General features: G+C 41.2%; 1 protein-coding gene across 1 annotated transcript; it reads right to left on the minus strand.

Moving 5' to 3' along the window:
- Positions 1 to 7778: 7778 nt before the first annotated feature.
- Positions 7779 to 14080, minus strand: LOC124408542 (coatomer subunit beta'). Its single transcript, XM_046885534.1, has 8 exons — positions 13768 to 14080; positions 13012 to 13363; positions 11966 to 12904; positions 11562 to 11797; positions 11088 to 11426; positions 10363 to 10962; positions 9813 to 10172; positions 7779 to 8033 (listed from the first exon to the last, which is right to left on the minus strand). The coding sequence occupies exons 1-8, from the start codon at positions 13768 to 13770 to the stop codon at positions 7995 to 7997; spliced, it is 2868 nt and encodes a 955-aa protein (XP_046741490.1). The 5' UTR covers positions 13771 to 14080; the 3' UTR covers positions 7779 to 7994.
- Positions 14081 to 16215: the final 2135 nt, after the last annotated feature.

The following is a 16215-nucleotide window of genomic DNA, read 5'->3' on the forward strand; positions in this document are numbered from 1 at the left end:
GATTAGTTCAAAATTCACGAACGGTATTAGATTGAGTACATGTACGTTGGGCTGATTCAGTATAGAATCGCTGAGCCAATAGGTGCAGGGATTGTTTATAAACCGATGTTTAGCAAACACTTGGCCTCGTAAAATTTATATCCTTAATAAACGAACAACACCCAGCCCTCTGTGTCAACGCCACGTGGATACCTACGTTCGCCGATTGCACACTGATTGCGTTATAACGTGTCAAATATAGGTGAAGTCGTTGACTGTCATCAAGGTCTCGAGATCAGCTCTAGGGTCCTCCCGATGTGTCTTCCCTTTTCTAGTTTTTTCTGTCTCTTCTTCACCGCCATATACGTACTTCGTATTGCAACAATTGTTACTGAATTGTAACTTTCGGTTTTACCACCAGCTCAATTGCGTCTCACGAATCAGGTGGTCTGTAGTCTAAACAGTAACGAGTAGCCGACTCCATTGCTATCTTTCCATGGACTTTCCCATTGGCTCAATCACTCAGGTATACTTAGACGGAGGTTTAGGGTCATCGCAGGTGAAAGTGTTTCATTGGTGCGGTGGTCACCGCAGGAAGAGATACTTGCAGTTCCAGGTGTAATGGCTGGCTGATGCCCATCCTCTTTCAGTGGACTCAAGCTCGAAGAAGCACTAATGTGGATATACAGATCAGCTCTAATTGCTTCTGTAGAGCGCATCTGTTTTAATTAGGCACAGGTGAATAAACAGTAGTGAAAAGAGTCACTGCGTTCTCTTCAACTCGTGCTTCGAGCCTCGCTGGAGAATGTATAAAGATATCAAACCTGCGCATAATATGGAGGCTGGACGCGCTTATTAATGGATATGCCGTGTATGCAATCAAGCTAAATGGGTGGCATGTTTACGCGGACGGTAGAGGGCGTCGATCCAATGTACATATATAATATTCAGAGCACGTGTATGAGTTTATATATATGTATGGTATATATATATATATATATATGTTGCAAGTCATAACGAACGAACACGGTCAAGAATTCATATTCCGATTCTGGGAATTGTATTTCCGACTTTCCCTCCAATTGTTTGATAATTATGCGGCACTCTGAACATAAACACGTGATAAACATGGGATAGCTTTAGTGCAAGCTTACACAAATATACGCTGCACTCGCCTCCTCCTCCTCCTCCTCCTCCTCTTCCTTCCTTCAGCTTCAAGCTTGACGCCTGATCCCTGCCTCGATCCGTTCCGACTTCTCACGTCTTTCCACGGTGTATACAAAGTAGGTAAGTAAACTCTTGAGAGAGAAAGAGAGAGAGAGAGAGAGGAGGTCTCGTTAATGGTGAATCGCTCCGAGGTGCGACCTACTCCCAGGCTAGATAACCCTCCTCACCCTCCTCCCTTCTACCGCCCTGCGATTAACGGGTTGAGGATACTTTCAAACTTGTGAGATGTGCGAATTTCAAAGAATATATGAAGAAACAAAACCGCGAAATTAAATATGAAAAACAGAAAACACTGAAAGCACACGCCTTCGTCTTCATTACCGCCAATTTATCTTATCTTTGAAAGCATATACCGTACGCCTACATTTAACTACTTGCAGTGCACCGGAGTTAAACTTAACGGTGATAGTTTTGATTAGAATTGTTTTTCCATATAACCGCGCAGGAAAATTTGATGCGATTGCTTTGCCCCGAATTGCATATATTTGCGAATAATGTAAGGAGGAATAATGTTGACCATATATCGTTTGAAACGAAGTGGGATATTGGAAAATTGAAATGCGGAGAATTAATTGTTTTTTGCAGTAACGTTGAGGGTCTTTCGCTGACGATTGTTTATTGCGTAATTAAAAGAACGTTTGATTTCATGGCTGAATTGGAGGAATATAATTCAAATAAATAATCATGTAGTTAGTTGTGATAGTATAATAGTTGTGAATATTAGCCATACAAAACTTAAATCAGAGAACTTTGGAAATTGTACCATAAACATAGGTATAAATATCTTCCTCCATCCTTAAACCCGTTGTATATTCTTTCTCGCTTTCTCTCATTCAGTAAAATCCGAATTGACGACGAACTCTTCAGAATTATTTATACACCAATACAGTTGAAATTCATTGTACGTGCAGCTGACAGTTCCATTCTACCCTGAATTCATCCATATATTTCAACGGGCAGACAGGTTACTTAATACTATACGTGTAGCTAATAGCCAATCTGACGTGACAGTATTTTCAGCTTTTTACTGTTGCTCGTGTACGAACAGCGGCATGCACCGAATTATTTCACTTTCTTTTTGCTCGCCTTTCCGCACTCTCTGCAGCCACGTCGCGACTGTCGCTGCAGGAACGGAAGAGAAGCCATCGGGTCGAGCCGAGCCGTTGAAAGACGGCCGACAGCTGAGTGAGAAGAATGTCTCTGACTCGATCTGCACTCGGTTTTCGATTGCTGGAACTTTTCAAACCTACCGAAATGCTGGGGGGATTGGCACGCTGTCTTTCAGTTGCAACCGCGCTTTGCACGATGTTCAACTTGAATTGTAAAATTATTAAAAAATCGCAACTCACAAATTGTGCTCGATTTTACAACAATAAATTTTTACAAAAAACCCAGCAGCGGTCAACTTTTTTTCACTCGTAAATTCGTTGTACTGATTTATATTCCACGGGTTAAATCGAGGGTCGAAAAGGACCTGAATCTTCGAGTTGATTATCTTCGAAGGCAAAGGGCGCGCGACTTTGAGAATTTATTATGATTTCTAAATGCTCTTTCTCGAGGTATACGACCGTATAAACGTTGGCTGGATAATTAACGCCGAAACCAAGTGAAGAGAAATCTGCGTCTGGTTTCACGTGCATCTTTTGTATTCTTGGCACATCAAAATTCGAAAGAACCCCGGTGAAAATGATTTTTACGATTTTCTACAAATTTGAGAAAAATCAAAAAAAAAAAAAAAAAAAACTTTCGTACAAAATTGTAAACATGCAAATAGTTTCTCATAAAAACTTGTAGATTTTCATGAAATTTTGTAATTCTTTTAATAAAAAAAATCTACAAGATTATACTACAATTTTTAGCGAAAATTAACAATTATTTACGAAAAATTATGCATTTTTTTTACAATCTCATACGAAATGGTACGAAATGTTCCAATTTTTGTAAAAATTCGTAGTAGTAAAGAAATTTTCACCAGGGAATTAATGAAATAGAAGACATATAGGTATATTTCTAGAGGTGTCGAGTATCGCGACTCTCAGTCCGTGGTATAATCGTTCGCCGGAACGAAGTTTGAGAGGAAAGAAGAAGAAGAAGAAGAAGCTGCGGAGTCTGAGGACGAGGACGAGGCTCACGGCAGAGTGACGTACGACGACAGGCAGGCGTGCGGACCGTTTAGGCGACTATTAGCTGCCACGGGATTCCACGCAGTGCACGTGCGCGTCCCTCTCTCTAGATCATTCTCGTTTCATCCGCCCTTCACCCTCCCCGTCCTTCCCTCTTCCACCCACTTCCTCTTTTTCCTCGGACTCTTCTTCATTTTTCTCTTCGCGGCATCGAATCCCGAGGTGTCGACGGTGGACGGAGCCTAGCTGCCGCCTCCGCCTTCGCCCCCGTCTATCCGTTACACCGAATATCCTCGAAATGTTTTGGATTACAGGATCGTGCAGCACCTCGACTGCCTCGGGGAAGACGCGATGGGATCGAGGGTCGCCAGCCGTCGAGGATAATAATTAATTGAGCTCACGGAACGAAAGCAAATCCGGATCGCGTGTCGCTGCCTGCAGAACTCGCTCGACTCTGCACCCTCGAAAGCTCGGGTGCTCCGGGATTCGATGAGCCGTGTAATGCGAGCCGCGCTTCTTCGGGATCTGCAGACATTAATTAACCCCAGGTTCTCGTCACTTTTCCCCTCGTTAGTGATCGCCCGGAGTGCACTCGAGGTCAAATACATTTCTCGCGAAATATACAGATTTATAACCAGATTCGAATGAATTTTTTAGTGCGACATTCTGACCATTAAAAGGGAATTTACTATTGCGATTTCCTAGAATCCATGCCATTTTTTTATTTCTACGTCAAATGAAAATGTATCGGAATGTTTTTGCTCAGAATTGCGTATAGAATGGGGCTGTTAGGCCCTTTTTACATTCGAGACACGTTGACATCGGTGGATTGGAGATATACTGTCAACGTCGAAGTGGACCAGGGCACCCCCTCAACAAAAAATGCTAAATTATAAAAAATTTTATATAGATTATTCGTGCATGACGAGAGGAAACCGACTTTTTCCCCCAAGTCACGTCACGCACCTTTTGCCTGCCGGTTAGCCTGGTGCAGTCTTCGGACTCCAGGGTAGTACAAGGAATCACTGTTCCTGATATAATATTATATGTGCTCCTTCGTTGACTCTGAGCGCATAACAGGGACCATAAATAACTCTCGGACCGGCCAGCTTCGATATAACGTATTGGTATACATACAATATTATATACACGAGTCTAGCTCAGTGGATTTGTTTGTGGAGCTGGCCGGGATGTCATAACGATACACCGGCGTCTAAACGCGTGGCTAAATATTTACGAACTCGTATACCGTACGCAGGGTGTACTACGGCACGAAATATACGCTCGCTGCACTTGAACGTTTAACGGAAATGCGGGGACTTTTTTCTTCTTCTCCTTCTTCTTCTTCTTGTTCTTCTTTTTAAGTCTCATATACGGCAACTACCGCCGTATAGAGCCCCACGGACACTTAGCCATGTGATTGGCTTCACGATTTATCGACCCTTTATCGGTGGGTCATATTTTCTCTCCTCATTAGATTTCCTTACACTTCATCATACTCTACCGGAGCCGACTTTTTGAGTTTCTTTTCAATTATCAATAAACACTGAATCGAATATTATACATTACATGTGGCGATGAAAGCGTTCTCATGGTTCGAACTTTGTTGGGTGGTGGGTGGGGTCAAAACTTGGGAAGGGTCAATATTTCGAATGGCCGATGTAGCGAAATTTCAAAAAAAAACGAACTGAAAGATGAATTGTTCGAAATCTTGATTTTTCATCTTTCGTTATTTTATTTTCGCATGTTTGAAATTTCGATGCAACGGTCATTCGAAATATCGACCCTTTCAAGTTTTGATCCTCACCCGCTTTGTTTCCGACGATTCAGACAATCCAATCATTCGTGATTTTTCTGTTTTACACGAATTTCCGTTTCACCCGTCGTTCACTGGTCGGAATACAAGAAGCAATTATACAAAATGACAAGGTGAGAATAAATTAATGCTTTGCATCGTGTTGTTAATTATTACAGCAAGGTGAGCTGTTGTGATAGGATTTGTATTTTTTCGTATGTGTTTTACTTCGATAGAAGAGTCTAACGACGCGACATGCGAGAAAGCTGACGACGAAGACCAGGACATTGGGGAATTGGAAAAGGGAGGGTAACAGACAGGCAGCATGTCCCATTCGTCCGTTCGTCGCCAAGCCTCTACATATCATTACGTCACGTAGTATTAGTTAATTATACTAGCGACATCTCCTCTGGCACGAAATTTCTCTTATTAATCTCTTTCCCTCGGTAGTCGACGAGGCGAGGCGCTGCAATGACGCGGGCAATTTGTAGCGGGGTGTCAACGGAGCTATTTCTATTTTTGAGTGCGGGCGAACGGTTACTTCGTTCATTCGTTCGTCCGTGTTCGTTTCATCGTCGTTGAAGCCTTCGCTTTTTTTCCCTCTATCTCTTTTTCCTTTTGTTTATTTCTTCAAACGCGTATATTCCTTCAAATTGTGCTCGCTGTCGAACGTACCGACGACGGACGATTTTGATCCCTTCTCTGTCAGTCCCACAAAGAATAGGCGAGAAAATAAACAAAATTAAAGGTATAGAAAAATGTATGAAAAAATATCGCTCGCCATGAATCATCGCATCGGTTACTTTTTATAATACATATTACATAGATGTATAATTGCGAACTGTGCGGGCACTGAGAGAATCAACGCCGTCGTTGCAATATTTTACCACCTCTAATGCACAGTTTCGATCATGTTGAAGTTAGTAACGTTATCGTAGCGATTCATGCTGAGGAAAAGCCGTTATTTCGCCATTTTGGAACTGTCTGAAATTCAGTAAACCATAATAAAACAAAACACATTCGTACTTCCAAGACTCAGTTCTTTCAAAATGATTGTAAAATTAAAAAAATAATGATACATTTCCCCAGCAGTGTTCCATTCCGATAACGTTACTAACTTCAGCCTCGTCAGTTCTGATGGTCTCATCGCACGGAGATTATGATTCATCGAACGTCGTTTGCAGTGTCCTGCGATTGCCTTATAAGCACATAAGTCCCAATGACGTGCAAGAAAAATATTCAAGCGCATGCATCGCGATCTTCGAAAGCATGCAGAGTTTCAGTAGGTATAAAAATCGCAGAATCAGCAGTGACAGCTCACGCTTGCCGAGCACCCCGATGACCGTCGCTGCAGCCAACGGTTCGGATATTTCTGCAGTACGAGCACTCCGGCACTCCGGCACCCTGGGACCTCGCGTGGCACGCACAAATCCTCTCTGGCTGCCTATTAATTTATATATTTTACCCGGGTACCAGGCGTGCCTCAGTGCTCCGTTTGAGTTTTGCTCCTCCCGTATAACGTGCCAGCATGCTTTGCCCGGGTATCGAGCACGTACGCGTCGTGCTAACTGCACTGTTTTGCCAGCCGTGTGACTACCGGCTCCCGTTCCGAGGTGCCCACGTACATACATCCACGTAGCTTGTGTAGGTATTGGGCCTGTGAATGCTACGTTTTATATTTACGAATTACAAAACCTACGCTGCGCATGCCACGGATACACGCGTGAACATTTCACTCCGTTGAACGTTTCATTCTGTTTTACAGGTTTCTTGAATTTTCACCCTCGCTGTAGTTCGACAAATTCTCCTTCGAGTCACGCGCGAGGATTAGGAGATATTCACTTCTGAAATCAATTCGAGATCATTAATATTTTGTTGCGGATGATTTAGCTGAGAAATCATTTGAGTCCAACGGAAGAATTCGAAATCACATGGTTTTGCAATATTATCATGTACTTAACATTGGTTTAAAAAATGACTCACTTCAGGTAGTTTCATTAGCATTGTTATTTCGATACTGTGTTTACGTAGTTTCCTGTATTTTTTTTCTCGAAATTTCGAGGCATTCAATTCTAAAGTTTATGTATATTTAAGATTGGCCAAGTTAGGTAGTTTCATCTTTTTTAGCATTTCAAGCTTCCTTCCCGTTTCATATTATTTGGGCGAAAGCTGGTGTTAAAACACCAGATGCGATAAGCATGTGAGAAAATTGTCATTTTTTCGCGATCAATCCTCTAGAATATTGTTATTGGGAACGGAAAGAGATATTGTACGAGGCATATAAATTACGGTGTAAGTTGTACCTCCAAGTTACTGAAAATGTTTGTTAAACAGACATGCAGAGTATTGTACTGTTTAATATTATTTTATAAACAGCCAGGTAGGTGTGTCTGTTACAGCACCTATGCATTCAAAACACTTTAGCCTTGTTTTCTATCCAACTCACCGGAAGTCTCAGTTTTTCTCTGGCTAAAGACAGCGAATGATGCGTTTATGAAGACAGTCGAACAGTTCTTCCAAATAAAAGCGGCACTACATAGACTCAAGAGACTTGAAAACTTCCAAAATAAACACAAATTCATGTATACGACTCTTGTAATTCCTTACTCTCTCTCTCTCTCCCTTTATCTTTTCGTATAACTATCTCCCTTCCGTTTTGGTAAAATTTAATAATTATTCATATATTATTACGTGAAAAATATCTCACATACATTTATTGTACAGTATATTATATTTTCTCTAAATTAATACTTCAAAGTGCTTGTAGCAGGGAATGAATGAGATGAGTTCACCTCGGTATTCTGGCAGAGATGTAAAACAATTTGAAGATTAGCATGTGCAGTTGCAGAGGATTCACTTTTCTTCTAGTTTTAGTCTTCTCCTAGTAAGTCATCGTCCAAATTTACATCCTGAAAAACAGTAACGAATAAAATTTTACACTTGCATGATAATGAAGTAATGAACAAAAACAAGCGCAATATAAGTGAATTATCGGAATTACAGAGAATAAATTCATTGGAGACACCTTCTCAAATGGAGATCATGACAACTAAGAATCAGATACTTAGAACCATAGCAGAGCCGGTAATTGATCTAAACGAGGGTAAAGGTGCACCAGACTCATTCTCCTCTACATGTTTACTTCACGACAGTCAGGCTATATTTTGTTTACAACCTTGTTTCCATAACAACGCACCCTTAAAGCAAAGATTCCCTTTACCTTTGCTAGCCTATGTTTTGTCACGCTCTGCCTCATGGTATTATACCGAGTTTTCTCGATACGCACGAGTCACCTAGTAGTCACCTGGTCTAATAAATCTGAAGAAAAATAATTTCGAACCCCGCAGATTCCAGTTGCTAAAATCATCTTACCTTTTCTATCGTCTTTTCTAATTTGAACTAAGGCTGTATTTCATTTGGTAACGATAAAGAATAGGAGAGAAACAAAAGAGAAGTTTAGAACACTATGCAGATTTCTATTACAATTTATGACAATGAGCCACCACCATTCTTTCTTTCCTCAATGTCTTGGAGCTAACTGCAATCAATTAATCTTTTATTACTCTCGGGGTAAAAAAAAAGTTTGCTCAGCTAACACGAAACAAGAGTAAGATGAATCCTGACTCTAGGCGAGTAAAAAAAAAATAAAAAATAAGCAAAACAAATTGGAAAAAAGGGCATCGTGTTGGTGAAGGAGTGTAGCACTGGACCCCCTTATATTTTTGTTTTCTTTCTACCTCACCTTGACGTGGCAGGTTGGCAGTAGCTTCATATAGGTTTGCAGACCTGCTTCCCCTGGTCAGTACAGTCAGTCTGTTTTGGTAATTCTATACCCTTCTAGCGTTACAGCAAGGCCTATAATGGCATTAAAGGCACTAAAACATCGTCTAATTGCTGACTCTTTTTCTCTTTGATTTCTCTCCCAGTTGCTAGAACTGTTCAGGACTGGGAATAAGCATGCAGGCAGTCCGTCACCTTATCCGGTCACTAATTCACCTCAGTGACATTTACAACTCATATGAAAGGGGGTGAGGCAGAGGACAAATTGTTTCAGTCATGCGTTTTGCTTCAGGTCCACGGCTTGCTAACTCAGCACTGGTTAACTCGTTGTTTTGACAACCACGCCGCATGAAACTACCCGTAATGGTTTTTTAATGGGTGGAAATTGATCCGTTTCGTTTCGGATCGCTACGATACCAGGTGTTAATGCTACCTTCATTTCGGGTTTGAGAATCATAAAAGTTTTGCGATACTACGTATCATGGTATTTCTATTGGGAATGTTTGGTGAATTGTTGAAATTCTTGGAATCGGATTTCATCTCTATGCTACTGGTGTTGTATACGCACAAGATTTTTCAGTAAAATGCCTTCGTACTTTGTTCTCCTACCCGATACCGGGTATCTGCGGTTTCAATTGTTTCACCATTTCTACGATGGTCTTATTACACGAGCAGGCTGAGTGATTGAATGGATTTCTGCATGTAGTGAGACACTCTATTACTAAAATTGTAATTCTTGACATTTTTGTGTCCTATACCTATATGCAAATGGAAATCTGATTGCAGTAACCAGAATTAAACACTTATATTCTCTCTGTTACAGAACATGGCATAGTCTCAACTAGACCAGATTTCACGGAAAATTAAATCCAAGGTGAACTAACACATATTCGAATAGTAGTACTTACAGTGGTATCGATATTTTCGTCAAGTTCGAGGTCGAAATCTATGTCATCATCATCATCTATGGTTAATGGTCTCGTTGTGCTGGCTGGTTTAGTAACTTGTTGCGGTACCAGAGGTTGAGGAGCTACAGAGGGTTTCAACGGACCAGCTGGAAGGCTCGTCAAAGGTTGGTTTGTGGTTGGGGCAGGGATGAAAGTTGGTTGGCTAATATCAAGATCTACAAGTCGATTGGCTAAAAGCTCAGTTGTGTCTTTTGGCGCGGGTTCATCTGAAGCTCCTGGAAGTAGTTCACCTCTATAAAAGAACTTGCCGGCTTCTTCGGCTGCTTGCATTTCCTCCAGAGGTTTGCGGGCAACATTTGGCTGTAAGAGAAATCAGAATCGTACAGTAAGCATTTCGCTGCAAAGTAGCTTACAATCAAAGATACAGAAAAAATTAAAGAACGTACATTAGGGAGCTGCGAAATTATTTATAGTCGCAATGGTCACATGTATGAACTCAAAGTTTTTGTAGTTTTACAAGCAACCGATTTGACACAATTATAGAGCTTACCTTGACCGACGGGTAAGCGGCTGCTGGTATGGTCTGTTTGGCTTCGTCCCTCAAGAACTGTTCAACCTTGAGACTTTCTCGGAATCCAGGAAAAAGATTCTCGTATTGTTCCGGGTCTGCCAGGCTCTGTCCAGCCTTTTCGCTCACGGCCGATAATTTTTCACGCCACAGTTTTACAACAGACGATATTTTGCTGGGGGCATAGGCTCTCGCGAAGAATGCAGCCTCGGGAATCCTGTCAGTTTTTATCAGGATATCTAAACACTTGTCAATATCTCCAAGGAGAAAATTCGAGAGAAACGAAATGTTGTTTTTCCCTGAATCGTCCGCAGCTTCGCCAAGTTTTCTTATCATTCCAGCGTTGCCGGTGCTTGTAGCTAGTAGTAGAAGACCACCAAAATCTTGCGCATGATGCAAGCATTCTTGAGCTAAACGCAATTTGCCTTTTTGAGTTGCAAGGGCTGCGAGTTGTCGCCATTTCTGCTGACTACTAGCTTCTTTTGCTAAATCATGCGCCGTTCTTAGGTCGCCTAGTGCCAAAGCCAATTCGAATCTATGTTCTGGATCTGTCGAGACTGCTAGCGCTTGTTCTTTGAAACCCTGTAGAAAAATGTAGGATTAGAGACACTAAACTTTACTGCTTCTCTTCGTCGTGTACAGTAATCGTGAATTAGGGTTTCTGAGTTTGAGAAAAAGAGTAACCAATGAACGAATGAGAGCATTACTTGTTTTTCCAAAAAGTGGGCCACTCTGGTGCGATGCTCTTTTGGTACAGTTGGAAGCACCCTGTCAGCGGTTTCAAAGTCTTTTCTCATAACTGCCGTTTGGTATTCCAGTACGGATAGCAAGAGAGAGTATGAAACAACGGAGAGTTCCTTGTCACATAGGTAAAGCCTGTTATCTCGTGGAACATAGCCCAACAGGTACATCGGCCTGTCCAAATGTGATATGGTGACGACTTCGCCTCCAACGAAGTAATTGATTCTATTTACGCTGTTGGTGTAAATGAAGCAGTCGCCTACCCAGAGACCAGTTTTTACCGCCTCACTCATTTCCGCAACCATCTGAAAAGTTTGTATTCTAATTTCAATAAATTGACGATGATTACGGTACTTGGAACATCATTATAATTGTATATGATAAATGCTATTGTAACAAGAGGGCGGAGTATTACGTAATTAGCAAATGTGTGAATGTACCTCGAACGCATCTTCGATATCTTCTGTGTTTTCTGGCACGTTGTTCACAGCATCTGCATGGAATTTTAAAATAAAGTATTGATCGGCAGTTGCTAGTGCCACCAGGGATGCATTCTCTGCCCAGTAGACGTGCGTCGGCTGGATGTCAATACGGCGAATCAGCTTCAGGGAATCCCAATCAAAGAAGGAAAGACCAGAGCCAGAAGATACTCCCAGCATAAATCCACCGAAGATACCTAAAACATTAAGAAATTAAACATATAAGAGTATTTGTGGGATTGCACTTTACTCTAGGTCAGTGTGACTACAAAAAATCTATTGCTTAGGCAGTTCGTCAATTCTCCTTTTCCACATTTGTCTATAGTTTCACTGGTAATCATAGATAAATCGCGGCGAAAACTTACCATCAGCACCAAAATCGGGTTTGAAGCTTTTCCTTTCTTTGAAATTCTTGAAGATTTTCACAGTGCTTGTTCCTTCTCTAACAGCATACTGACTAGAGTCAGCAGCCCATACAAATTCCGATGCCTGTCCAAAAGCCTTGTTTCTCAGAGCCATCGAAGTGTAAATAATGTATTCACCATCCCCGCAAACAACCAAAAATCTCCCATTTGGATTGTGCTGTATAGTTTGTGGGTAAATTTCGCACGCTCCCATGTCTTTGACAGCCAACGGAAGCCGCTCTCCATCCTGGGCCTCTTCTCCCAGTGCTTTTAGGTTCACTTGTTGCACCTCGCTGTGTCTTGCCCACACAATTTTACCGCCCAAAGAATCCATGGAAACAGCAGGCTCCTCTCTACCAACTTTTACCATCACGCTGCCCTCGTCATACCCCAAGGCGACGTTGTTAGATCCTCGCATGCAGGAAATCGTCCAAACTCTTTCAAAGCCATAATTAAGCGACGACTCTAGCCTGTAGGTACCAGCGTGCCAAATTCTCACTGTTCCATCTTCTGAACCAGTCAAAACAATCGGCAACTCTGGGTGAAAGCACACTGCAGATATATTCTGTGTGTGCCCTTCGAGGGTTTGGACGCAGGTTTTATTTTGGTAATCCCATATCTTGACGTACTTATCGTCAGCTCCGGAAATAAGATAAGGCTTATCACCTCCGTGATAATAATCTACACAGTTTACACCTTTCTCATGTCCGTCGAGTGTGAAATTTGCCGTCGATGAACCGAGCTGCCAGACTTTTACTGTGCGATCCAGAGATGCACTGGCAAATGTGTTGTTGTCTTTTGGATTGAACACAATCTGCATAACGTAGTGGGTATGGCCCTCGAAGACCTGCTGACCAAGCCAAGCTTTGTCCCAGTTCCATAATTTTATCAGCATGTCGTCTGTGGTAAAAAACAATAAAGTGTTTTTGAACATCTATTTATTTTATTCATACAGATTTCATTGGTCAGTTTAAGTGACGTAAAGAACTTCATGAAATAGTACAAACCACTGCTGGTAAGAATGAACGGTTGCGTGGGATGAACGGCGATGGATCTGACATAATCGCTGTGTGCTTCGAACGCATGAACACGTTCTAGTGTGTTGTAGTTAAAAACTCTAACTTGCATATCATCAGAGCCAGTGACGACCCAATTTTTTCTTGCGACAAACTTTGCTGTTCTGACAGGTAGATCGCACACTTCGAAGGTCTTGGCCAACGTCTGCGACTCGTGATTCCAGATGTTCACATTTCCCTGGTATAATGAACACAGCATCCATGGCTCAGACGGATGAAGATCGACACTCTTTACTCTATCCGATCTCGCCGTCAGCTTGCGTTTAATGTCTAGTCGAAGCGGCTAAAATTTGAGAAGTAAAATTTAAAAAAATTCATGAGAACGGCATTTGCAAAACAGCCAGTATGGGATTGAACACAAATATTTGAAGCTTTCAAGCGCCAAAAGGGCATACAGAGAATTGATTCTTAATCGTAATACACGTAAAATTTGGAGAATTTCGTATTTGAGATTTTTTTTTGTTTTAATGTCTTTATCATAGATTGACGAAGGATTTTGGAATCTTTTAGTAAGTACGAGAATGTGTTCAAACGAAATTCATAGAAGAAAAGCTGTCAGAAAGGTTTGACGTGTGAAGTGCAGAAAAGATTGTGGTGAAGGGTTTGTTAGATGATAATCGGCTAGCGTTGGTTTGACGTGTTACAAATAAATTTTATAGACACAAACTAAACCATTATTGAACTTACCATGTTTGATGATTGTTGTAATCGTTTCGGCCTTCAGAACAGGGATTAAAATGTCAAATGAAATATACTTATTGTAAACCTAAACACGAAGCCGCTGCCATGAAGTTAGGACGTGGCTCGAACATGGCGCATCATGTAGCAGACGGTTCTACTTTTTGACGAAATGAGATCGATTATTTGATAAGACCAAAACGGTTTCCAAGCATCCACAGGAGCGAAAACTGTAATTTTATTAACCATTCACAACATTGACGAAATGGAATCTATATTTGCGTCCGTTGCTCAGTTAAAGGGAAATATACGCGACATCGGATGCTGTCGTGGCCCTGCGCGTGCGGCTTATCGAAAATATCGACTTCAGGTCGATTTCCTGTGTCGACTTTGTCAGAATCGATTGGGACTCGAACGGCTCACTTCACGTCACTCACCATGCACACAGGATAGCTAGCTTAGGCTTCGCTGGCTTCAAGGCTCTGCTGCACTTTGCTATGGTGACACAGATTTCTATCCATGTATAGAAATCTGTGTATGGTAAAAATATGCTTGTAATACTTAGTGCTTTTGTGACACTAAGTACGGTAGAAGTATGGGTCGGTAACCGATCTGCATTTACCGTGTGAGTAATATGACAAAATAGTTGTAAAAATCCGTTTCGCGTCACATAAGCTCCTCTCTGCGCCCATGATTTCCGTCGGATGGTAAGGATTACGACATTGTCGTTCTAGAACTCAGTTGCCATTTCAAACTGGTTGTCACGACAAATTTGATGGATTTTTACCAGGCAGGTCTACGTAGCAAATACTGTGACATTTTTATTTTTGATGACTGCAGTAGTAGTTTTTTTATAGCAAATGGCCATGCTCTGCATTACCTGCTGCTTCTCCGATGGTAAGGTAGGGTCAGCTATAACATGACAAATCGATAGCTCATTTGTTGAACGCCAGATAGCTGGCAACCCAAGATACATTGATATTTGCACTTTGCATATGTCTTGGAGTACCTACCGGCAGTTTCTACCACTTTAATAGTTAGACGAGGAAAGCGCAAATTAATTATTTTTAATTAACAAAAGTAAAGAATAGGCCAGAATAGGCCAATAAATAAATCGCATAAATGACAAAACACTTTTAGCGCCCGTACTTTTATATTATAAACGATACAGAAAACAGTCGTCGTTTTTGCGAACATATTCATGGCTACAGCCTAGAAATACAGGATCATATACATCTAATTTCATGCACAACCGTGAAATTTAAAGCACGAGCACGTGCCACGTAAGATGCAATGGGCTTTCCGCAATATCAAAAAAGTTCGAACCAATTATGAATTTATGGTTGCTGTTTTCATAATTATTTTTTTTAAATCTGTCACTTATTTATCCTCATCAGTACGGGTGCATTGACATCGTGATCGGACATCGGCAATTAGTGATTCGTTAAAACTTCATAAAAAGTATTTGTCTGATTACGGGAAATTTTCTGTCCTTTGTTTTCAAAGCGGATATTTTAATATCATCGAAAGGTTTTTAAGACTTTCAGAAGTCCATTGAGAACATTGTATCCTTGCAGGTTCGAATCCCACGTTTTTAAAATGTTTCAAAAACATTATTATGCCCTGTACGAGATAAAAAAATTATAGGTATTTTTCCTTAACGGAACGTACTAGTTATTCCATGTTATGGATAGGTGGGATTAAATTATTTCAAAGTGGCAAATTGGCGGGAACGTGAAAATAATAACCGCAGCGTGTAGTCCTATCCTGCAGTTTTGATTTTGGGTATCTCAATTACAAATATACCAAGTACTGAAGAAGCGGGGCTTGACCTTATTCTGCAGGAAAGAGATAGTAAAAAAATTTAGGCCGTTTCTCTCAGTGAATGAGTGGTCAGTTCTTTATTCTAAAAAATGGAAAATCGTGATTGGTGAAGAGTCTTGAATCCTCAGGGAATTCTGAAACGCTTAACCGATCGCATCCTGATCAGGTGCCTCGGGCTAAACAACGAACATTAGTGCTATCGTCTGACAGTATCCACTTTTGATCGGATGTCCTTGACCGGTGTACTTGTGTCGAATTAGCGTCTGCTTCAAGTAGTCTCGCACACGCTGTACCTCACATCAACCTGTTGTGTACATCAACCTGAAACACCTTTTCACAGTTCATCAAACATAGTAACTCATCATGTCGGTATTCAGGATATTATCAGACAGCACTTTGGCAACGGGTTCGTGTGTATCCGGTTCGGCACATACCTCAATTCATTATGTCACACAGTTACACCTTGGCTCACAATCAGCATGGGCGAATAGCTTGAAAAAATTGATTACCCTATTGTATAGATTCGCAAAGAAGGAACAACCATTTTGTACGTAAGTCGTTGCTGTGGAATTGACGTGTGCGTGCAATTCGGTTATGCTCTTTGCGATAGATTACATTTGTTAATTGTTACCT

This window comes from Diprion similis, chromosome 8, assembly GCF_021155765.1.
Source record: "Diprion similis isolate iyDipSimi1 chromosome 8, iyDipSimi1.1, whole genome shotgun sequence".
Classification (NCBI taxonomy): Eukaryota; Metazoa; Arthropoda; class Insecta; order Hymenoptera; family Diprionidae; genus Diprion; species Diprion similis.

Excerpts from the sequence above, each read along its gene's own strand:
- LOC124408542 (XM_046885534.1), bottom strand. Across the intron at positions 12,905-13,011 it reads GTTCATTCTTACCAGCAGTG|ACGACATGCTGATAAAATTA; the intron begins GTTTGTACTATT and ends TTTTTACCACAG. Across the intron at positions 10,963-11,087 it reads CCCACTTTTTGGAAAAACAA|GGTTTCAAAGAACAAGCGCT; the intron begins GTAATGCTCTCA and ends ATTTTTCTACAG.